General features: G+C 44.1%; 2 protein-coding genes and 1 long non-coding RNA gene across 7 annotated transcripts in view; 1 reads left to right on the forward strand and 2 right to left on the reverse strand.

Moving 5' to 3' along the window:
• The first annotated feature begins 123 nt into the window (after window positions 1-123).
• Window positions 124-9,910, forward strand: LOC135899565 (serine beta-lactamase-like protein LACTB, mitochondrial). 3 transcript variants are annotated; one of them, XM_065428868.1, is made up of 8 exons: window positions 124-201; window positions 937-1,197; window positions 1,306-1,372; window positions 1,892-2,082; window positions 2,864-2,959; window positions 7,216-7,315; window positions 7,417-7,582; window positions 8,622-9,910. In XM_065428868.1, exons 1-8 carry the CDS (start codon window positions 139-141, stop codon window positions 9,154-9,156), a joined length of 1,479 nt encoding a protein of 492 aa, XP_065284940.1. In that variant the 5' UTR covers window positions 124-138; the 3' UTR covers window positions 9,157-9,910. The 3 variants fall into 3 exon arrangements, with proteins under 3 accessions (XP_065284940.1, XP_065284941.1, XP_065284939.1); XM_065428869.1 differs by lacking the exon at window positions 124-201 and adding an exon at window positions 232-365; XM_065428867.2 differs by lacking the exon at window positions 124-201 and having other exon boundaries at window positions 668-1,197.
• On the reverse strand, window positions 203-8,018 carry LOC135899566 (uncharacterized). Its single transcript, XR_010563645.2, has 4 exons — window positions 7,776-8,018; window positions 2,875-2,939; window positions 387-556; window positions 203-330 (listed from the first exon to the last, which is right to left on the reverse strand). It is a non-coding gene; the product is annotated as an uncharacterized lncRNA (long non-coding RNA).
• A 1,174-nt stretch (window positions 9,911-11,084) lies between the features above and the next one.
• Window positions 11,085-23,991, reverse strand: part of alpha-Man-IIa (alpha-mannosidase 2) — a 95,854-nt gene continuing 82,947 nt past the window's right edge. For all 3 annotated transcript variants that reach the window (XM_065428863.2, XM_065428864.2, XM_065428862.2), the window contains exons 23-24: window positions 15,576-15,690; window positions 11,085-12,743 (exon numbers count right to left, since the gene is read on the reverse strand). In XM_065428863.2, coding sequence (XP_065284935.1) covers window positions 12,585-12,743; window positions 15,576-15,690 — 274 coding nt within the window. In that variant the 3' untranslated portion in view covers window positions 11,085-12,584. The remainder of the gene's footprint in view (window positions 12,744-15,575; window positions 15,691-23,991) is intronic.

A 23,991-nucleotide genomic window follows, 5' to 3' on the forward strand; every position in this document is an offset into this window, starting at 1 on the left:
CTTGCGAATAAGTTGACATTTTACTTTATTTCGTCCATAGAATCCAAGAGAAAAGAAGCTAGCACCGCTAGCACTTTTATAGCGCGTGTGAAGTCTCTTGGCACATGGTTTCACTGGTCACATTTCTTAAAGGTCCCGATGCATTCGCTGCAGTCAGCCACTCTCGGGAGAGGGTGTGTTGAAAAAGCTGATAACGGATCAGTTAAGTGCAGAAATTCAATTTTATTCTGCGTCTCTCGAAAGTGTACAAAGGCCAGTCGCTTCTGCAGCATCAGGGTTCAATGTGGCACATACCATGTATGGACAGCACACCGTAACTCCCATGCGGCACTGAAAATGAAGGACAGCTTGTTAGTGCGATGAAGGTGACCGTTAACAGTACTTACCGGGTCTCCTTCCAGACTGCAAGGCTTCGACCCAAATGAGTAATCGTAAAACATAGGGTACAAACTTGGATCGTATTCAAAGTCGTTCGGAGATACTTTTGGAGAGCTTTTCGACTTCGCCTCCGGGTCTTCCGCTTCAGAGAATGTGTTAAAGAGCATCAGGATGATAACTGTAAAGACAAGTGTGACGCATACCACGGCGATTTGTATGCTTGTTCATAGGCTTTCATTGTAGGAAACTCGTCTATGCGCTTGGCCATTGCTTGGCATTGAGTTGCTTGGCACAATTTTGTAGGAAACTCTATGGCTTGGCACACTTAGATAGAGTGCTCTTAGCAATGCTCCCGATGGCATCAGCATCAGCATCATTGTTTAGTTTCGTTTATCGTTTGAGTTTTCGCCTTTACAATTTCATGCGTCTTTTCCGACGCTTAATTTCAATCCCCCAGCCGCTTCGCAGAGAAAAAAACAGCATAAGATGACAAATGCATTAAGTTTTGTACGCCGATCGCTCACTTGCCACATGCTTGACGTTAGGTTGTCGATGCAGAGGCGGCTACATGGCGACGCACGCAGCAGTCGATTCCGCATTGTGCGCAAAGCTTCGGCGATTTGCGGTGGTGCCATCTGTCTCGGAATTGGAGGCTACATAGCGTGGACTCGTGAACCTGCATATTTCCAAAAGGTTCTCGCCTCTTCTCCCAATACCGTGGAATCTATGAGTGTGAGTGATTACTCGAAAGTTTCAAGGCGGCAAGCGCAACTGGAAAACGCGATCAACTATGCTCACGAACTACTCATACGAAAGAAGGTATGTGACCAGCGTTGTGGTCAGGCAGATCATGGAACGACAATAATTCTCAGCCGTGTTTCCCGCAAATGAAGTGTGATTTTTTTTTTTCATGCGCTTACATTCCAGGATGAATGGGGTGTACCTGGCATCGTCGTGGCCGTGAGTGTTGACGGCAAGACGGTTTGGACCGAAGGTGTGCTCTTTATAATAAACTCGGCTTCATACCATCACCAGCGCGCGTACGCGCATACGCCTCCGAAATATAAAAATGCGCAAATTTTGATATCGATAATTAAGTGCAAAAGCGATTGCTTTTGCAAAGCAAGCAAAGTAGTTACAAAAGAAATTTGCCGACGTACCGCGTAGGTTACTTTTGGGGACTTCCCTTTACGTTTAGACAAGTGTTAAAAGGAAAATGGGAAGAAGTTGGCTTCCATTAATTTGACTCTAGCGGGCAGTACACACCTGGTTCGATCGAATTATCCGATAATGCGAATGAAGAAAGCTCAGGCACATTTTTGTTCTCTTGAACATGGCCAATTAGAAGATACGTCGAGCTAACGGAAGTATAAAAGTAAATGAAGTTGTCGTGTGGCACTGATACTGCCCACAGTTAAAAACAGGTCTTGTGTGCTCCAATTCATGCGAGTTTGTTGTGGATGGTACAGGTATTGTTTGTAACAGACGTGTGCTGCAACTCTGCTCCTTCTAGGTCTCGGCTACGCTGATGTTGAAAATAGAGTGCCATGTGGGAACCAAACAGTGATGCGCATAGGCAGCATCAGCAAGCCAATTGCCATGATGACTGTTGCAAAGCTGTGGGAAGAAGGGAAGATTGACCTGGACAAGCCTATTCATGATTATGTGCCAAGTTTTCCCAAGAAAACATTCGATGGCAAGCCAGTGAGTTGATGTTGCAATCTTGCATATCCAAGGATGCCTGTTGATGAACTTGTTGGGCAAGTTGGTCAACCATTGTGGTGTAAGAAAGTGAGTCCATGCACGCAAGAGAGAAGATGAAACATTACTTTGGAAGTGGCACTTCGTCTGCCTTTCTGTTTCCATACTTGGGTATATTTGTGTGCAGGCCAGTTATGTTGCTATTTAAATTACTGGTGTCCATGGTATGTCAGATGGCTAGCTGTAGCAGCTGCTAAAGGAAAGGCCTTATTGCCTCGAAACCCTAGCTATATTCTGGTTCATGTAAAATGTGGGTTTTAATGTTTTCTTGCAATATTGCCTTTGTTGTTTGCTTAGTAATTTACTCAAAGCTAGGGCACAGAAACTATAACTCAGACTAAACTGACTGCAATGTCTTTTGAAGCATTGATTGACAAGGTCAGAGGAACCTATGTCTGAGTATTTATAGAGAGGTAATGAAGGATTCTTAGGATATTTCTTGCCATTAACTGTCTTCAACTATTATGCTGATCTTGCCTCACAATGAACTGAAAAGCCTGTTATGCTCTATTCAGTCTACTGTATGACATACAAATTAAAGTTGCTATTGAAATGCCCCCATTAAGAGAGACGGATTCCCTCTATGGAAAGTGAAAATTATGCTTTTTTATTTTCATTTCATTAAAAAGCTTATCAAGTATTACTCTCTTAACAGACTGCTACAGCACAGATAATGGATCTATATGTGTGCACTTTGTGATTAATGCATACAAAATGATTGCAGGTTGTAATCACCTTGAGAGATCTGGTTTCTCATGTTGCTGGGATACGTCACTATGCCACTTCCAAGAACAGCCCACCTACAAAAGATGCAAGCTGTGTAAGTAGGGCTACAATGAGGAACTTGTACATCACATGTGGCCTATAGCCGAGCTGCAACTAATGCTCTCTTACAAATACAAAAGGAGGATGGATGCAAGTGGCCATGGTGATTTACTTGCACACATTTACAGCCTGTCTTTGTTATGGTGTATTGTAGCTTAACTATACTGCACTTCACACGTGGCAGAGAATGCTGCAGAAGTAGTGCTGTCATAGGAGTCTCACTCTGCATATTTTGTAGTGTGGTTGTCCTGCATCTGAGGTGCTTTCTATGGACTAACTGTTTCATTTATTGCAACTACAGCTTGTGGATGTAAGGTTATGCCAGATCATATTTGTGCACCTTTGCGCTTCCAGTGTGCAACTTGCTATGTTCTGGCCATGGCTGTGGCTACTGGTCACAGAAAAGTGTTGCTCTGCGTATTCGGTGGTAAATACATTCAGATCTACAATGTCTTCCGCATAATAATTACGTCATATTTGAGATGCATGTCAATATTTTTCTTTCATATGTGATGCACTGTTCCTTGGTTGTGAACGTCAGTAGTGAAAGAAATCTCTCTAGCCTTCGTGGCATTTCCTGCTATGTATGAAACAGAGCACCAGCTGAAGACCCTTACCTTGCTCATTTGTCTATTCACCATAAAACAACCTTGAACGCAATTGAACTAGTTGCCCGGATTGCCATTGGTATTTTCTGTCGAATGAGTTTCAAATGGTGCACGCTGGCTCGCCTCTGAATCATAACTAGCCAATATCTGTCTTGTGCATGCCATAAATGAGCTTTACCTAATTGTAGAGAGGGAGCCCTCAGTGATAGATTGAAAGGGATACTAAAGGTAAATATTAAGTCAAACTAAAGTGATAGATTAATGCTTGAGAATCTCTAAGGTGTCAGTATTATTGCGAACAGGGCCTTAATAATTGAGAAACTGAGGTAAATGCTGGACATGATTTGAGGCCCCCGGGACATTCAATCACTTGCCCAATGACGAAAGCACTCCTCCGTTAAATTATGTCACTAGTACTCAACCACTTGTTGCAAACAGCATCATTGTATTGTATTAGAAGATGAGCTACTTATCCAGTCCTATTTCATTTTTAGAAAAGAAGAACTAATTGAAATTAACCTTGACAACGACACAGGCGGTCGAAAGGTTTTGTTTTCACTCGACTCTGCGCCACCCACACTTTCGCATTTCCGCAGTTTCGTTATCGCGCAGTGCTGCGCTGGTTTTGCTGGCTCGCAAAACTCGCACAAACTGCAAGTAGCAGAGAATACAACTTCCATGTTATGCCGCGGGATGCTCGAATGGTCTATGCCACTTGACCAAAAAGCAGCTGCAGCAGTGAATCCACCCCTCTGTCTTGGCTCGGTGCCGCCGTCTGTTGGGCACTGTTTTGTTCATCGATGGCAGCAAAGGGTAGTGATGGCATATTGACTGGGGGAGTGATGATGCAATGTCATCACTCCCCCAGTTGGGTGGCAGGAGATTTGAATTTAAAAAAAAGGTATTCGGACCCTTCAGATGCAGTTTTCTCATAAACTAAGTCTCTTCTTGGCATGAAACAAGCGTTGCGAGGCTTCTGGAATGGTATTTAGACAGTCCGTGTCGACTTATTATTCGCCTTTAGTGTCCCTTTAAAAGACATGCCTTTATTTTATTTATTTATTTATTTATTTATTTGTGATACCCTCAAGGTACATAATTGTACATTGCAGAGGGGAGGGGCGCGAATACATTCGAAGAGCAAAAAATGCAGGATTAGTTCAAGGAATTTCCAACGAACAAAAGCAATATGAAAAAAGTAGCAACACATTCATAACAAATCTCAGAGGCTTACATAACATGAAAATACACAAAGAATACACTTTAACAAGCAGACAATGTTGACGGATAAGTACATAATCATGCCGTTTGCTACCATACATTATTTTGGGTTGGTTAGTGCATTCTTAAAACGAGTGGGGTCACTGATGCTTACTAATGATGTTGGTAGGTTATTCCAGTCGACTGAAGTCCTAGGAAGGAATGATTGTGAGCACGCAACGGTGTTATGACGGGGTACGTTAACTTTATGTAAGTGGTCACGACGAGCCGAATAATAAGGTGCAGGTTGGATCCAAAGAGGGCGAAGAGATGCGTTGTGGTAGTAGATTTTATGAAAAAGGGAAATGCGTGATTCTTTTCTTCGAAGAGATAATAATGGAATTTGAAGGGTTCTCTTCATTAATGTAACACTAGCAGTGCGATGGTAGTTAGCTAAGATGAAACGAACCGAGCGATTTTGCACCGATTCAATTTCGTTAATTAATGTGATCTGATGAGGATCCCAAACGGATGAGGCATATTCTAATTGGGGGCGGACGTATGTCGTGTACAACAGCCGTTTTAATGAAACTGGCGCAAGCGAAAAATTTCTCTTCAAATATCCTAAGGAGCGGTTAGCTTTAGATATTACATACTGTACATGCTGCTTCCAAGAAAGATCGTTAGTTATATGAATGCCAAGATAACGGTAGCATGTAACGGATTGAATGGGGCAGTCATTAAGGGCGTAGGTAGGGCAAGTTGTGTTAGAACGAGAAACCCGCATAGATTTGCATTTATTAATGTTGAGTTCCATGCACCAAGTGAGGCACCAGTTAGATATGTTATTTAAATCGGATTGAAGGGTAGCTATATCAGATGCATTAGTAACTTTTCGATATATAACGCAGTCGTCAGCAAATAAACAAATTTGTGAGGAAATGTTATCAGGTAAATCGTTAATATATATTAAAAATAAAAGAGGACCAAGAACAGACCCTTGTGGAACACCGGATTCAACTGGAGCTGCGCGAGATGTGGAGTCATTAGTTACAACAAATTGGGAACGAGAAGAAAGGAATGATTGGATCCAGCTGAGTACTCCAGGGTCAATGTTTAGTGCGCTAAGTTTGTGTAGTAGCAGTACATGTTTCACTTTGTCAAAAGCTTTAGAAAAATCCAAAAATATGCAATCAGTCAAAAAACCGCTATCAAGATATACATGTAAGTCATTAATGAAAGTTACCAGCTGGGTCTCACAAGAAAAAAATTTGCGAAAGCCATGTTGACCGTTAGAGAAAAAATTATTTTCTTCAAGAAAGTTGACGAGGTTAGAAAATATGATATGCTCCATAATTTTGCATGGTACTGAGGTAATCGATATGGGCCTGTAGTTAAAAGGATCTTGAGTTTCGCCAGATTTGTGGATAGGAATAATCTTTGCTGTTTTCCAGTTATGAGGCAACGATGAGGACAGGTACGATTGTGAAAAAATGCTCTCTAAGATGATAGAGGAATACTCACTAGTATTTTTTAGAAATTTCGTCGTGATTTCATCTATTCCACAAGAAGACGTAAGTTTAAGAGTGTCTATTATTTTTTTTATGCCAGTAGAGTTAAAAATTACGGGATCCATAGGAAAAAAATTGCAGCATGGTAGCCTAGGAAGGTCATTATCATGAGCTGAAGGAGTGAAAGCCTTTATAAATACATTATTTAAAATCGTAGCGCAGTGCTGCCGAGGTATAGGCTCACCGGAAGACGTGCTAAGTGATACAATTTTCGACGCACTAGGCCTTACTACATTAACTCGACTCAACATAAAGGTCTAGCACAGTCTTTCTGAGTGCTATAGACTCATTTAAAATTTACATACACAGGTCCCAAAAGACCTTTTTTTGCCTTCCGGAACAACCTGCTAGATTTAGTGGGCAACGAAGAGAATACAAGTTGCAGTAAGCTGCTAACAAGTAGGACCCTCCAGCTGGTCAAGTTTGTTATGCAGTTAAAGTGTTGTTTGGCAAATTAATTTTGCTCCTGAACCCACAGGAAAGATATTTAGAACTGAGATTGAACAGCGTGAATAAGACAAGGACATGAGGAAACAAATACCTCAGACAAGCACTGACTGCCAACTGAGTGCTTGTCTGTGGTATTTGTTTCCTCGTGTCCTTGTCTTATTCGTGCTGTTCAACCTCAGTTCTAAATATCTTTCCTGTGGGTCATCAAGATCTTACTAAAGGAAAGATACGTACATGATATTGATGCATGAGAAATGTTTGTTATATTCAGCACATCGAAAATTTGTATCTGTAGTCAAAGGTACAAACTGCTTTCTTTTCTTTGGCAAACTTAGGTGCCAAAAAACTTGTGGCCAATCACAAACACACTGCTACAGCATAGATAATGGATCTATATGTGTGCATTGCTGGAACTATTCCAGAGAGACTCAGAGTGCCCAGAGTTTTATAGCAACAAGAAGTTTAGTACTACTGAAGAGGCTTTGGAGATATTCAAGAATGATCCTCTCCTGTTTGAGCCGGGTAAGTGCCATTGCTTGCAACTGACTTGAATCTATTAGCAAAAAGCGGTACTTGCATGGAGCCATCTGCATGCTATTTGGCACTATGTCTTTGGCAAACAGGTACAAAGTACCATTACAGCACGTATGGCTGGACGCTGATTAGTGCAGCGGTTGAAAATGCAAGCAAGGAGCCCTTTGCAAGCCACCTGAGAAGGCTGCTGAAGACGCTTGGCATGAAAAATACATTCCTGGATCAGAATGAGCCTATTATCTACAACCGTTCAAGGTGAGCAGAAGGGGTAGACTGCTAAGAGAGCATCAGAGTGAGCACGTAAAGTTGTCAAGTTAGCACCGTTATCTACTGGTAGAAAGAAAAATGCAAACTTTTGTGCCTGCCTGCCTTTGTGCTTACTACATACGATTGAGTACATATGCTGTACGATCTCATCATGCAAAGCATTACAACGAAGTGCACTTACTGTGTGTTCTGTCGACTGGTTTGTTTAATGAGGCACTACAACGATGGTACTTCTTTTTTAATGTAAGGTTATAGCACCTTCCATGGTCAGAGAAAGAGTCAGATAAAACAGGGAATCGCAAGGACCTGTTTGAGACCCTGCTCAACTGGCTTAGTGGCGTGGCAAGAGCCTAAATGAAGGAGAAGGTTCTCCAGCATCATTTGTTCTTGCAAGCAACAACTTTCTGTTGCTCAGGGCATGCATAAAGCAGAGTGATGAACTGTGGATTAAACAAAATGTGCTGCAATATGAATTTACGACTTTCTTTTATGTCAGCATAAGCTGCAGAAATCCTTTCAGTGGCCACCACATGCTGACCTTGTATTTAAGCTAAGAGCATTTGTGCTTCCATCAAAAGGCATACGATGCAAGCTGTGTGTGGTCAAGCAACACAGGCAGTGTTTCACATGCCTTTAGTAGCAGCGAGGCGTTAGATTTAAGTTCAGAATAATGTACCTTGTATTCACTCACACTTAAAAACACACACACACATGCGCACACATGCATGCAGGCAGCCATCTTGTCCTGGTTTGCATTTTAGCTTCCTTCTTCAAGAATTCTAGGTGCACACTTTTACCATGCTTTTCTTTTTTATATAATTTCAACAGGTTCTCACACAGGTAGTTAATAGTACAAGCCTGCTTTATCTAGGAACAGTAGGTAAGGGTAACAGTACCAGTTTTAAGTCAATGCAGCCTTGTTCGCAAGGCTAACCTTTCTGGCTTTTGTCATTCAAACTTCCATCCCCTATTTTACCTGTCTGGACAACTAAGAGCTTGCTCTCAGCAACATTGCTTGCTAATGCAGGTTCTACACCCGCGACAAATCGGGCAGCCTTGTGAACACGCCCAGCGTGGACTGCTCATACAAGTGGGCCGGTGGCGGCCTCCTCTCCACTGTGAATGATCTCGTATGCTTTGGCAACGCCATGCTGTACTGCGCCCAGGCTGATGGGAACAAGCACAAAATCGGCTACCTGCGGCCAGAAACCGTACGCATGCTGTGGACCCCACATGCCAAGGTGCACAACAACTGGGAGAAAACATTCTTCCAGAGCTATGGCATGGGATGGACGCTGACGGAAACGGGCGAAAATCCCGGAGGCTGCGTTGAGTGGCCCGCTTTCGCGGCGTACCACACGGGAGGATCTGTTGGCGGCACATCGGCACTTGTGCTGTTGCCTTCTGCCTGGAATCCTGAGGAAACCAACAGCACAACAGGGGTGAACTCTCCAAGCCCTCCTAGAGGTGTAGTTGTTGCCGTGATTGGTAACATCTCTAATGCTGGTTACGGAAACATGGCTGTTGGAATTGCCAGGGAGTTTGCACAACTCTGCTCTTAGAGGGATGCAGTGTTAGGGTGCTGGTGTGACGTGTTCCAAGGATCAATAGGTGATGGAAATGTTCGAGTGGCTGCCTTCATCTCCAGGCTGTCTTTTTTTTATTTGTTATTGTCATCATTGTTTGTCAGCCATTTGAAACTAGGCTGTCCCCTTTACTTATGAACATCCATAGCAAACGTCACTTTTTTACAAGGGAAGCTTTTCCTTCATTCCATGTGCAGTCTTACCATGTGCTGTATAAAGTTAAGGAATTCTAATGTCCTAACACCTTTTAAAGCACATGAACAAATAACCAAAGTTTTATAAATGTGCATTTGAACATGCTTCATGCTTGCGAATTTTTATATGCATGTAGCAGGTTCTAAGTATTGCATGCGATATATATTATCAGTAGCTGTTTTATTGCTTTTCGGTTATTTCCTGTGGGCCAATTTATATGCACCACCAACCTGAATACTTGTCAATTGAGTGGCAAAATATTGGCCAACAGTTAAAGAACTTGAAAGGAAATGTTTCAATGACAATTTCTGACAATTTACGACAATTTATGACAATTACAACAATTTCTTGTCTTATTTCTGCACGCGCTGTTTTCTCACAGTTGCTTGTTTTTGTTCTTTTTTTTTACACATGCATGTAGTAATGTCAATGTCTTGTGTGCGACATTATGAGTGGCATTATGACATTCACTTTTATTATTTTCTGCACGCCAAATTTACATGTAGTGGTAATAAAAAACCCTGAGGACACCTAAGCACTGCTTATGAGTTGGGAATGCAAAAGCATTAATGTCCACTTGTATGCAACTGAGCAGTCCTTTGAGTTTTGCACTGTAATTTACCATAATGGCATGTGCAGCGCTAGCCAGCAACCAGCAGCAACCTGCAATACCAGCACCACATGACACCGACATCCTGTGCGATGAGAGACCAAGGAAGCTGCAGCGGCCACCAAGGTCAGCAGGCAACAGCAGTATGTGGTGCCCAAGCCAGCAGGCAGCAGTAGCCTGTTGTGCTGGCTTGGGCACCGCGTGCTGGCTTCTGAGAGCGGGGCTGACATGGCATTGCAGCGAGGGCCTCTGCCCTTACGCAACACCTGGCATGCTACCACGGCAGCAGGTGTTTCCTTTCACCTGCTCTGCTTCGTCGAGGTGCCCTCGTGACGTGGCATCACAGCCAGTGGGAATTTTTTTTAAAGCCACCCACGACGTGCCATCACAGCCAGTGGCTCTTTAGGCGCCATTCTGCTGCTGCAGGCGCCAGCTTTCTTAATCAATGGGCCATTTGGCACTTTCGCATCAAAAAGACGGTATCAAAAAGGTAGGACCACTGAGACACATTGAAAGGTGACTTTTTCTCATGGGATTCCATGCTCGAAGGTGCCGTCGCCATCTTTTCACAGTTACTTTTCCTGGTTGCAAACCAAGCTTGAATGCAAGAGTGCCACGGTAAGTGCACATGTTAAGTGGTTAACTGCATTTTCAAGAAGACTTAAAGAGATGCATTCTTAAAAGGCATGAGCGATAACTAAAGCCAGAGCAGGTACACCATGATGGACAATATCGCTTTAGGGAACTCATTACAGCAACATAACACCTGCTTGCATGCATGCGATTGTGGCCCAATGGTTTGAGCGCTTGGCTGCTGTGCTTGACGGCAGAGGTTCGATTCCCACATCGGTAACACATTTAATTTTTTCTTAAACCACGTTGAGGCAAGAACTTACTGCAAAGTGCCAAGAATAAAGCAAGGAATGCTTTGCATTAAAACACAGCCTTGCGGAAGCTAGTGTTTGTGGTTCGTGCGTCTTCTTGCTTTGGACCATCTGATTTTGTGCTCGCAGCTATAATTAGGCAACCGCCTTAACAGATTTTCGTGCTACTGTAACGTGGCCAGTGACATGAAAAAAGAAGGTGCAAGACACAAAACGGTATCTGAACGCATTTATTTTTGCACAGTTAATGCTCTCTGCACTTGTATTATCCCACGACACAGATTAACTATTCAATCAATGTTATTTACAAAGCAAGAAAAAAAAAGGGGGGGGGGGCAAAAAAAAAGGCCCGTTATGTTCAGGACACTGCTCTCCCTAGAACACAGTGCTATGGAATGGTTGCATTGCGGGCCACACAAATACAGTACAGTCTGCCTCTAATGACTCAACGGCAAGATAGACACAAAGGGTCAACACCAGTTTCTCCCTTGTTTCTTCTAATCACAGAGAAAAATTACAAACATCCTAACTATATCCACTGTATACACTATTCACAGTTGCTCTGTTATCATGTAAGTCACAGTTCTGCCTAAGTTGGTATGCCACATTTGAAGAAGTAGCTCTTGGTAATAGCTGCTGTTGCTAACAGGCCTTTGGCCTGCACACTATACCATACGCACAGGAGCCTGTAAAGCTCTGTTGGTCCGTGCAGGAAGGTGTAAACATGCTGTAACAAGCCTCGTTTCAATGAAAGTACTCCAGTGCCATCGAGTGGTTAGAGGGGCTAAGTGTGTCTAGTGCAAATCACAAATTTCACCGTTTAGCACTGTTACACTATAACAAGAGGGAAGACAATCAAAAGGCAGTCTACCAATAATTCCAGCTGCCTTTTCGAGAGTGCATTTGCACACGTCTGTTGCTAGTGCTGAACAGTCTTGCATCACTGGTACAGGTTCCATTAGGGGTCGCCCTTCTATGTATAAAATAAAGGCATATATATTTAAAGCTAAATATAATAGATAAAACTAAAGAAAATAAGACTAAAATCTCCCAGCCCATCGAAAAGTTTCACCGTGGTAAAGTAGGTTTTGGCAGTTCGTATATGCAACTTGCCGTAAGCTTCCCCTTGCCAATTATGGCCAACTTGATGGTCACAACATATCAATGCCTATCAACTTAATGGTCACAAATGTGAACAAGAGTTCAACAACACCGGAACTGCATAACGTAGAAATAATTTATAAAATCTATTTGACAATAATAATTTTTGGTACACTGCAGCACCCTATCTTGCAAAGGAAAGTATGGAATCAAACAACATGAATATGACGTAAATGGGTAGGAAATAAATAAGACTGTCGGGACAATATTCAAGACCAAACGAAAGGGAGAAAGAACAATAGCACTCAATAAAACTAGACACAGGTCCAGATGCGACGAAAGTAGACCGGGGAAGACTTGAGCATTGAATGACCAGTGCAGACCGAGCACTCGCTGTTGCATGTACCGCTGCTGAAATATTTGTTTTGCTTAACAGCAAACGTGAAGTAATAATGGCATGCCTGTCAACTTGCCCCATAGAACACGCATGCAGTGGTGGTCAGTTTTGGCCATTCCTAAGCGAAGGGAGCAGATTCCTCCCCACATCTTTCTTTTTTTTTTTGGCAAGTAGATGATGTAAAAAGGGAATGGTTGTCCAGAGAGGGGCGGGGTATTCACCGCCGCTGAAGTTTGTATGCAGCCATCTCGGCAGGCGAAGGCAAGTTCAGACGAGATGTCTTGGTGGACGTTGACGAGATCGTTCGCAGGAGTGAGAGCGTGGTTTCCTCCACGCTTGGTCCAAAGTAGTCGGGAAACATATCGGCAAGCGTTGCCTAAAAAGTACAAAACAGATAATAAAAGGCATGGTCATTTTTACCAAGGCATGCTATGACAGCAGCCACCTTCACACACACACACAAAAAAAAAGAAAAAAAGGAAGCAGCGATTGGGAAAAAGTAGTGGCACTAGACATGTTCTTGCTGAAAGGTATCGCACTTAAATTAAGCAAAAGGAAAACAACAAAGCTGTGATGGATCCAGAAAATATATTTTTCTACGATTCTCTTATTTAGAATCAGAGATTTGAAAACAAATGCAGTCAAACCCTGATTTGTCAAACACTAATGGGATCTAAAAATGCTGAAAATTCGACACAGAGAACTTGATAACATGGAATGTAATGGAATAGAATTTACCCGTTTGATATATATAGTTATAGAAAATCATCCAGCATATCTCTCAAAATTATTGACACACATATATAAAAAACAGCAGGAAATGAATATGTGAGACATCCCTTATCATTCCTATTGTGCAAACAAGCATTATTTCTGTGATGCCGATTATCTCAATGCAAAGTCGGTATTTATAACTAACCAACGAAATGATTTTTAAAACTATATCCATATGTTTCATGCAAAAGATGACTTAAGTGTAAAGAGGAAAGCAGAAATAAAGACAAGGAAAATGAATGCAGACACAAAATAAATCTCAAGCTCTCTTACTGCATCCATTCTCGCAAAATTGGTATAGATAATAACTTGTACCTTCTGCCATCCTACTTTGCATCCAGCCATCATGAATGTGCACTTAAGATCTGTGAAGTAAGGCGCAGGAGCAATGTTTTAACTGCCTTTTCTCTCCCGGCATCATTTCAAAATGGAACGAGATTCCAAACGCTCTGGTGTCGAAGGTTGCTGGTTGGATGCAGAGTTCTAGTCATTATTGAATACCACTGTTATTGACAGTGTTCTGTTATTTCCTTGCTATATATGTTCCTTGTTTCTTTCCCTATCATTATACTGTTCCACACACAATAGAACCTCGTTCATATGCTTTGGGAAAAAATAACTCGAGAAAACAAAACATGGACTAACTAGGTAAACGGTTGATCCGAAGTCGCCCCAAAATTTGACAGACTTGACTGAAGTAGACATCTACGTAATGCAAAGTGTTGCGCGAGTTGTTGCAGCACGAGATGCTGACATGCGTTGAGCTGTTGGGGCTTAAGCAACCAGACGTATATTGTCGTTTGCCTATTGCGTGGTGTTTTAAGAGGGCAATGAGAAACCAAAACATAAACGAGTGGGTGGGCAACGTTGGAATACAATTGCACCTGACTGAAACGTGACACTCACTTCGCACCGCCTGCAGCAGGAAACAGCGGAGCGTTTGGGTTATCACCTGTTAAAAGTGCACAGTACGCTTCCAATGACACTGTATATGTCCCATGTGCTGTGACACAGATAGCTAAAGATGCTTATTGCAATAGGATTGGCAGCGATTGCTGTGAATGGGTTGCGGCAAGCTGGTAGGAGATTTGCTGGTATAGTAAAACCTCGTGAATACGTAGTTGGCAGGGAACCTGGATCAGGTATGCACTAAGCGATTGACTAATTAACTGACAATGGCAGATGAACGGCTATGAACTTGCCAACCCCCCCCCCCCCCCCCCCCCCTTAGAAGAGAAGAACTGCATCTGAATTCTCACACATGCAGACAAGTTTTATTTGCGAGCTAAATGTGTAATTTTCACTTGCTGCCATGGCGGTGTTGCACTGACGACGGCATCCTCAAACTCGGTAAGGCTGCAAGCTAGTTTTTTCGTTAGGCCCCACTTCTCTGTGAACTCCTTTGCACTGTGTCAACAGCTCGTACCGTGTCAGATATGGAGGGGCCATCATCCATTTTCACGTCATCATGGATGACGTGGAAGCACCAGAAGCTGTGGGAGCAGCAAACACGTCATGGCTACCATGTTTTGACGTCACTATCAGTGGCAACCGAAATCTCTGCAAGGTCCATGTGCTGAAATTTCACTATCTATGGTCTGTGTGCATGACATTTCACTGATTCCGCACTTGTATGCACTGAAAAATGAAGCGAACACTATGCGCTAACTGTTTCGCATACGGTAAGCAACTACGGTTTAAGTGGTCAGTCAGTACACTAGGTTCAATGGCAACAAGGGGGGGATTCACCGCAACTATATTTAATCTGTAATTACTTATTAAGCGGGTACATATTAATGAGGTTTTACTGTACTAGAATAGCAAACTGAATGCACGCTGGCATTCTGACGCGAGACGGGCAGGCGAGTATTGCGGGGAAGCTGCTGCAACGGGCAGCTACTGTTCTTTATTGCGTATGGCTGACAATGGAAACATGTTGGCCTTCATATGAAAATAGCAGCTAGAAAACATAGTATGCAACCGTAGTTTGGCAATGTACTGAACGTTAGTGCCGAAAGGTTGTGTTTTCTGGGAACATATGAGTAGATGAAAAAAACATAACTGTATTATTACTGTGTTCTCGATGATCTAAACGTTGGTGCCAGGAGGTCGTTCGTAGTGGGATTGTATCAATGAGGTTTTATTGTATATAAAATAGTTTTATTTTTTATGTTGCATTATCCCCTCTGTAATACAGTCAAACCTCATTAAGTTGCATATGCCATAAAAATACCTTCTTTATATCCAATATTTGTTGAACACACATTCATTACATGTTTATATCCATGAAAAATACTTTGGATTTACTTCATTATATAGGACAATTCATTATATCCGTGTTCGTTATAGCTAGGTTAGGCTGTATAATGCCTTCATGGTGAAGAAGGTGTTTCAAATGAAGAACCAAAGAAAAACATGGTAATGCTGCACACACCATAGAATCAGTCTGCAGCGTACACCGCATGGCATATGACCGCAGCCGACAGTCGTGGGGGAGGCGGTGCAAGAACATGGCTGTTGTGTTGCTGGGGGTCCAGGATGGCTCGGGTCTGTTGGATAAACAAAAAGTAAAGAGAGAAAGAAAAGATGTTCAACAAATTAAAGAAAGCAGTGCAGCACAAAGAAACCATTGAGACAGAAATTGGACTACCCCGCGTAAGCAATTTCTGAGACGACAAGAATTCTAGACAATATTTAGAAAAGCCAGCTTCTATGCTGCCCCTTGCACACAGCCTCTTTTCACTCTGTTACAAGCTAATGCTATGGTAGAGATGACCTAGAAACGTTTCTGCTACTTTTTCTCATTTCTTTTTTATATACCCTAAAGGCCCCTTATGGCACTTGTAGCAAACATATGCACGGGTGCATATAGGATTCCATTACTACAAATATTACCAGCATTTTTATTACTATAATTATAAAATTTAATGAAGTTAGCAGCATAGCCTGCTGGTACGTTAAAGCACAAGTGAGCATAGCATAAAACTATGACAATGAAGACATGTTGGCTGCTGTATTTTTAATGTGGAGATGAAAAGTGTAAGTTACAGATACAGGATAATTTTTATTTTGGGGGGGAGGGGAGACCCACTGCTTTGATGCAGCAGAGCAGGACATTGCAACCAAGGTACTAAGGAAAATGACCTAAAACAGTATAATCCAAATCAAAGTCATTTATACAGAATATCTTGGTTCCATTGGGCCAACATTTGTTTGTGTGCAGAAAATGAAACATTCGTAAAATGGAACTGATTCACATAATTTGTCGTGCAATGCTGTTACAATGAGAGGCACAAAAGTGCGCACATCATGGCAGTCCTCACTAAACAAAACATGCCGTGTGAACAGGCTGCATGGCACTTGGTAGTGCATACAAAAGCAGCGGTGAATTTCTTCCTCAAACTTGATATCCTCACAGCCAGAGCTAATGATAGCAGCGCTACAATATGCACCAGCAGCTGCTATGGCCACACATGTTTTTGGCAGAAGCTGCAATGAGTACGGCGTTATGAACACAACTTGGTCAAAATCATGGAAATTTACTTTGTTTCACAGAACGGTGCCATGGGACCGAGAAACATGGACAGAATGTAGCACAATGTAGTAGCAAACAGACCTGGCCGCCTGACAGGTGCCCTGCATAAATATTAATCACAACAGGGTGATTGCAAAGGTGCTTTTTTACTGTAGTAATGTAAGTGATAATGCCTTCATGGCTTGCTAGCCAGAATCCGTCAGTTGAAATCGTTACTCCAGACAATACGTGTCGACTTCTTCGCTCACAAAAGAACAACACCTTATGGCAATGTTAATGCAGTCCATAAATGCACTTTTCCACTGCAGTGAATCATAGTAGTACTAAGTGCTAAAGCAGTCACTCTCCCACAGATCGCTAAAATTAAAAAGGAAATAAGAGGAAAATATGTTAATTTTAGCTAGTAAATTACACTTCCTGGTAACACAGCAGCCCTTCCTGAAAGAAAAGCTTGATAGGCCAGAGTTACCACATTACTGCACAGTGATATAGCGAATTTTAACAGTGCCTACTATGGTCTACTTAAATGGTTATCATAAAGAAGAACTACACTGCATGCTAATGGAACTAAAGGAAGAAGCTGTGAAAACCTTTTCCTGCACCAAAATGGTCTGAACAGGAGAGGACACTTTGTAATATGCGACGCCTCATTGACGCGGATAGAACGAGAACAAAAGTGCACAGACAGTAAAGGGATCATGCATTTTAGCAGTATAGCAGGCAGCGTAATCAGTATGTTTGTATAGGCTCGTACACCTCGGCAGCATGAGTGGCACAGATATAGCTTTCTGCGGAGAGCTATGTTGGAAACACTGGCCCAGAGCTCTGTTTCCGAAAATGTATGGCTGTCATGGTCATCAGGCACTCCGAACATCATTTCCCCTGAAGTGTGAAAGTGCGGATGGACAGACGCAAGGAAGTCTCCAAAAGAAACTACAGGCATGTCGCTGTTCCGAGACCCTATGTGCAAAGTTGCAAGCTAGCATGGTGCCTTGCATGGCTTCTGTGTGTTAGCTGTCGAGGTTGCACGCACCTCACATTGGCGCTGAGGTTGCGGTACAAAATTCAAAGAAAGAAGTTCGGCCTCCATTTCCCACAGTACTATAATTAAACTTTTTATGCCAAATGAGTGAAGACAGTTTTGAAACAATACTTTACCAGTATAAACTGTCTAATTGTCCTTTATTGCCCTTTTAATGTACTATACTCACGAAATGACACGCGCTGATTTACGACTAACTAATGAGCATACTTTCATTTCTACTGTCCTGAGTTCGTGTGACATTGCATCATTTTCACTCATGCACTTAGATCAGAGTCCGCTTCACCTTTGGTGAAAAGATTTGTAGTGACCTGACAAATCACTGTCGAATGACTGCACATAAGGTGTGTTCTACTTTGTAGGGACACTGAACAGAAGCACTGAATCCGTTTTGACTGACAAAGTATTTCCAAGAACTCTACTTTGTTGCTTTCGCAGAGGTTGATATATTAGAAGAGAAAATAATGGTGAAAGTTTCACACTTAAATTTCCCGCCAAAGCCCCAGGGCCAGTACGTACTGTCAGTGCGACTAAGCATTGTTGAAAGTCACAAAGTATTTTTTTCACATTTTGGCCGTTTAACTAAAAGTTCTCGAAACTTCCCAACTTCGATGTTTCGCTCTACTAGATTACAATGTAGTCCATTTTTTCCGATAATTGTTTAACTAGGCCCAAGCGGACAGCGTCAAAATCCACGATGTCACGATGAGCTGGAGTGGGAATTTCACAATGGCGTTGCCACCTGTTTTTCACTTTTGAGTCTTTTCTGGCTTACCAAGCACTGCCTAGCAGCAAGAGTTGCTTTTTTTGGTGTTGTGGAAGGGCTATTTACTAACACAGCTTAAATAATTTTTCTCTTTAGTGTCCCCTTAATGTTTCCCTGTCGTGTTTCGTTTCATAAGTTATAGTATAGTATATTATATACAGTGAAAGCTCGTTAATTCGAACTTCAATAATTCGAATTTATGGATAATTCGAACTGTACGATTTGGTCCGGCCAAGCTCCACAGAAGTCTATGTATAAAAAAGTCCGTTAATTCGAACGCGAGAAGGTTCCCTCACGGATAATTCGAACTACGCTCACCTGGCACACGGCCAGAGAAAAGTGTCTACTGCCTACACACAAGGCTGTATTGCCTCCGAAACGGAGAGAACGGCGAGAGAAGGCAAAATCGGAAAAAAATCTAACCGACGTGGGGTCAGCCAGAAGGCAGTGGCGGCTGCCGCCTCTCCGTTCTACGCAACCTCCAAGACTTCTTGCCCGTTGCGAATCTCGGAGGCTTTGCAAATCTTGTACAGCTGCTAATGTTGTGCGGAGATGGCACGGCAAGCGCCAAAACACAGCGAATCAAGTACGTCGCAGCTGCGCTTGCAATCAAGAACCAACGAATCAGGGCCTTCGCCACCTTCACATGTTCAGCGTCTTTGTCTCGGCAGTCTTCATCGGTTGTGCACCTCTGTTTTCAGCTTAGGTGGCATCGGCCGTCGCGAATCATTGTGATAGTGTTAAGCCTCGGCTAACGTTCGTTTCGGTGGACATCGGTGGTGTGGCACAGTCGGACCCAGAGCTTCGACTTGAAGATGGCGTGTGCCCGCGGCACACGCCATCACTTTCTGACGCGCCAAATTTCTGACATGCCCTACTGCTTCCAAATCGCAGTGTACTGTTGCTCTCCTTCACTTTCGTTAGTTCGAACTTTCGTTAATTCGAACTGAAGCGGCTTCCCCTTGCGGTTTGAATTAACGAGCTTTTACTGTATATAGCTTTTCTTAATAGTATTTTGGTTATAGTATAGTTATTTGGTACTATGCCACATTTGAGTTCCGTGCCCATCATGGGGCTGATGGGTCTAATATTTAGCCTTTTTTTACACAGACAGCACTCTTGAATTGGTAGCGCACTGTAAGTGGAATGCAGAGATAGTGGTCTTCATTCCTCACCAGTGTTAGATATGGTGCCGTTTCCTGAGGCTACTTCGAGTTCCCCAGACCACTTCGAATCGCAGCACAGCTAATTGAGGAATGCAGAAGCAGGGGTGCCACATTCCTGAGGCAGGACACTTGCAAACAAGTTCGTACACCGCCGGGATTAGAAGGGGCCCTTGGACAATGGAGCCCAATCGTCCCCCTTCGCCTTTGAAGAAGACATTTGCTACCGCTGCGTGGCCGTAGCACCGGGAGCAGGTGGATCCTAGGACAACGGAGCATGAGCACGCCCCTCCCCTTCTCCTCCTTGGAAGAAGCGCATTGCCAGTCTGCGAGGCAAGATCGAAGGGGGATCAAGTGATCAAGAGAGGAGGACCAAGCGCCGACTCTCTTCGCCGGGTATGACACCATCGCATGGGCGCCTACCATTGGCTGAAAATGGCGTCATCTGAGCGGACTCTCCCATTGGCCAAACATGACGCGACTTCCAGTCCTCGAGGGGTTTAAAAGAAGGATTCCAGAGAGACCAGAGCATTCCCTAATTCCCTTGATTGACCTCTCTCGAACTTCTTGCCACGGGCCGCAGAGTCCGAGTTGCTGCCGGCCCGTAATGACTGTTACTTGAGTCTCGCCTCTCTGTATATAATGTAAAATAAACCCTCCCAAGTTTGTTTTCATCCCGGAGTCCTCCGGCCTCCAACCCCTACATCTGGTGGCAGCGGTGGGATCGCCTCCAAATGCATCAGCTGGTGGCAGTGCTACAGATCAACCTTCGTCGTGAGAGACCCTAAGGAACCGGGAAGAGCGAAGAAGAGAGAGCCTTCGTCGAAAGAGGTCCGAAGAAACTGGGAGTAGCGAAGAAGGAGCGAGCCTTCGACCGAGGGAGTCCGGAGGAACTGGGAACAGCGGACGAATGAACCGGATGGCAGGGTGCTGCAACCGTAAGTGAGCGCGTGGTTTTTTTCCTTATGATTCGCCAGACTCAAATGTTGTGTGTTCATTTTGATAGTTCTGGGAATCGGGAGTTTGATGCATTGTGTGTTTGCACAAATTAATTAAGGAAAACAGTTTTAACCACCTGTCGGGGCAGCTGCCATGGATCTTAGAAGGTTGACGAGGTTAGACTTGTTGTTGGTGTGCAACGATTTGGGAGTTGAGGCGGACGAACGGATGAAAACGCCAGCTATCATAAAGGCGATTAACGATAGTAGCAATGATGACAAAAGCATTGAGCTTGCTTGGGAGGTGATACAGGAGCCACGGGAGCGTTAGCGTCGTGAACGTTTGCGGGAGCGTCGTGAACTTAGGAGTGAGCGTAAGCGTGAAGAACGCGAGAATGAACGGAAGCATGAGCTTCAAGAACTTACTCTTAGGTGTGAGCGTCACGAACATGAGAATGAACGCGAACGGGAGTATCAGGAACGTAAGCGAGAGCTTGAGCAAAAGTATGAGAGAGAGAAGGCAGCACTGATCAAAGAGATACAGTATTGTGATCAGTTATTGGCACAGAGACAACGGCTGTCTGAGAATTCTGCAGGTACTACAGAGCGAAAGAATGAGGAAGCATCTAGCAGATTTTCGCCAAAAGCCGACGAAAAGAGTAGTGCCTGTGAGATTGGCTGCAGATTCATAGGAAAAGGGAAAAGGCTAGCTGCTAACGATGCCTTAGTGGCAATAGAGGCCGTTAAAGGCCGTAGTGAGAGCGACGAGGTGCTGTGCCAACAGATGACTGTGGAGACAGCTAGGCCAGCTGCGAACAAATTGGCACAGTTACTGAGCGTGTGCGTCGCTGGTAATGTTAGCGAGGTTGCTAGCGAAGAAAAGGGTACTGCTGACCCGACAGACGCGAGCACCCATGTAGAGCCAGATCTGCGTGCAGAAGTGAGGTGCGAACTGGAAGATGCAGTTGAGAGTAGTTCTCGGGATGGCGAGCTCCGTAGTCCACGAGAGAACAACTGCATTGTTCAGGGATTGGTGCGGCTCTCCGCCAGTCTAGATAGCCTAGATAGGGATGGTTCAGTTATTAATCATTCGGACTGTGCGCGTGAGACAGCGATCGATACCGACGGGCTGTGTGCCGATTCACAGCGTGAGCTGGGCAATGTAGTAGAGGGCAGTTCGCAAGAGTGCGAGTTGTCTAACTCGAGTAAAGCCTGCTGCATTGTTCCAGAGTCGGTTGGGCTGTCCGCCAGTCGAGGCAAAGTGAGAGTAGATTTAAATGTAAATCACTCAGACTGTGCGGGTAAGAGACCGATCCGGGCCGACGAAATGTGTACCGGCCAGCACGAGGCACGAGAAGGCGACATGAAAATGAGTGCAAGGAGAAAGCGCCGTAAAAAGAAGCACGGTAAAGACCGAAAGACGGTAATTAAGGTAGCGCCGCCAAAGATGGCGAGAAACCCAAAAGGGCAGGGCGCGAGGAAAAAGGTGCGGTCGTCACGGACGATGTTGACGCATCCAGAACGTTCGAGCCACTGGTCAAAGGGGGACCGCAAAGAATGTTCTGCATGGACGCGGACAAAGGGCATGAGGCAGTTAAACTCCTCGTCGTTCCGTAGTTCTTTTCACAGCTCAGCGTGCAGTTCGAAGAAACGCAAGGTGGCAAGACGAGACCAGGTGGGGAGTAGCGACGCGGTCAGTCGAGGTCATGTTGAAAGCGGGGCGCGGGGACGCAAATTGGCAGGGGACTGTAACGTCTTGAAGGAGCTGATAGCGAGTCAGCCCTTTTGTTGTTCCTCCGTAGCCAGAGTAGCTTTGAAACCGCGACCGCCTCGCGTACGGCTGAAAGTATGAGTAAGCGTTTGGAAAGGGAGGCCAGGAGCGCTTCCGTAGAAATGGAGTGTCTTGTTTTTTATTTTGAGCATCGGAAAGTTTTTCACAATTTGAGACTAGGATTTCTTTCAATGTGTAAGGTTTGAGCTTTGTTTGTCTTTTCGTTTGAGAAGCTCGAGATTTGAAAGATGCGTTTTAAGTAAACATGTAGTCTCGCGAGATGCTCATTAATAAGTAGATAGGCTTTTTTTTTTGTGTGTGTGTGAGTAACCTGAAGGTCAAGGTTATCGTCGAAAGGCCTATGGTAAAGCGCATGTGTTATTTAACCTTCTTTCTTTTTAAGTGTTTTTGAATTTTCTAAGGTTAAGCGCGTAGATTTTCAGTGAGTGCATGATTTGCACTGAGAGGCGTTCTTAGTTCCATTAGCGCATGTCCTGTGTGGACGGAAGGAAGCAGATTTATGACTGGGTTGCTCGTGTGTGTTGAGGGCAGCCGTATTCTGACTTCTCTGATAAGTATGCGTGGAACGAGTTATTAAAAGACGCATTATTTTAAGAGTTCTGCGGAGTGTGTAAGTCCCGCAAGTTTAATTGTTCGTTTAAGTCACGTGTCCTGTAGGACTTTCAGGGAAGAAACGTGAGTAAGCGTGAATGAAAAGTTTGCCTACAACGCAAGTACGCGTTCTGTTTAGTGACCACAAGGCTAGTGCGCTTGTGATTACGTACTTGTGAGGTTGACCAGATTGTTCAGTGGCACCAATACGGGCGATAAGTACGCCACTGCGATAGATTGGAAACATGCTGTTCGTGTAGTTAGGCCACTTAAGTTATGTTCGGCTGTTTTCATTTGTTGTTTGCATCGTGAACGACACTTTGTTTTGCAATAACAATAGTACTCTGGTCTTGTCGGCATTCGAGGAGAAATGGATGGCTGTTTGGAAGGGTGGTTGGAACTGTTTTGTCAAAATTGGGGAAGTAAAAGATCAGGGTTCATTTTGACTCAGTAATAGCCTGGCGAGTCAGGGGTGAAGAGCCTGCGCTTACACGCGGGGCAGCGCTGTGTTGTTTTGTTTGTTTGACGTATGTTCTCCAGGGCCCAGGATCCCGAAGTTCGTCAAACGAGGCTCGACACCAATACCCTGCAGTTCACCGGCCATTCAGAACAACCGGGGCGAGGACGAGCTGTTAGATATGGCGCCGTTTCGTGAGGCTACTTCAAGTTCCCCAGGCCACTTCGAATCGCAGCACAGCGAATTGAGGAATGCAGAAGCAGGGGTGCCACATTCCTGAGGCAGGACACTTGCAAACAAGTTCGTACGCCGCCGGGATTAAAAGGGGCCCTTGGACAATGGAGCCCAATCGTCCCCCTTCGCCTTTGAAGAAGACATTTGCTGCCGCTGCGCGGCCGTAGCACCGGGAGCAGGTGGGTCCTAGGACAATGGAGCATGAGCACCCCCCTCCCCTTCTCCTCCTTGGAAGAAGCGCATTGCCAGTCTGCGAGGCAAGATCGCAGGGGGATCAAGTGATCAAGAGAGGAGGACCAAGCGCCGACTCTCTTCGCCGGGTATGACACCAT

The sequence above is a fragment of the Dermacentor albipictus genome, chromosome 4, assembly GCF_038994185.2.
Source record: "Dermacentor albipictus isolate Rhodes 1998 colony chromosome 4, USDA_Dalb.pri_finalv2, whole genome shotgun sequence".
NCBI lineage: Eukaryota > Metazoa > Arthropoda > Arachnida > Ixodida > Ixodidae > Dermacentor > Dermacentor albipictus.

What these genes read in the sequence shown, in the direction of transcription:
- LOC135899565 (XM_065428867.2), top strand. Translation starts at nt 865, where the DNA reads ATGACAAATGCATTAAGTTTTGTACGCCGATCGCTCACTTGCCACATG. An exon ending in CAAGACGGTTTGGACCGAAG is followed by an intron (nt 1,373 to 1,891) that starts GTGTGCTCTTTA and finishes TGCTCCTTCTAG; the next exon opens with GTCTCGGCTACGCTGATGTT. An exon ending in ATTATCTACAACCGTTCAAG is followed by an intron (nt 7,583 to 8,621) that starts GTGAGCAGAAGG and finishes TTGCTAATGCAG; the next exon opens with GTTCTACACCCGCGACAAAT.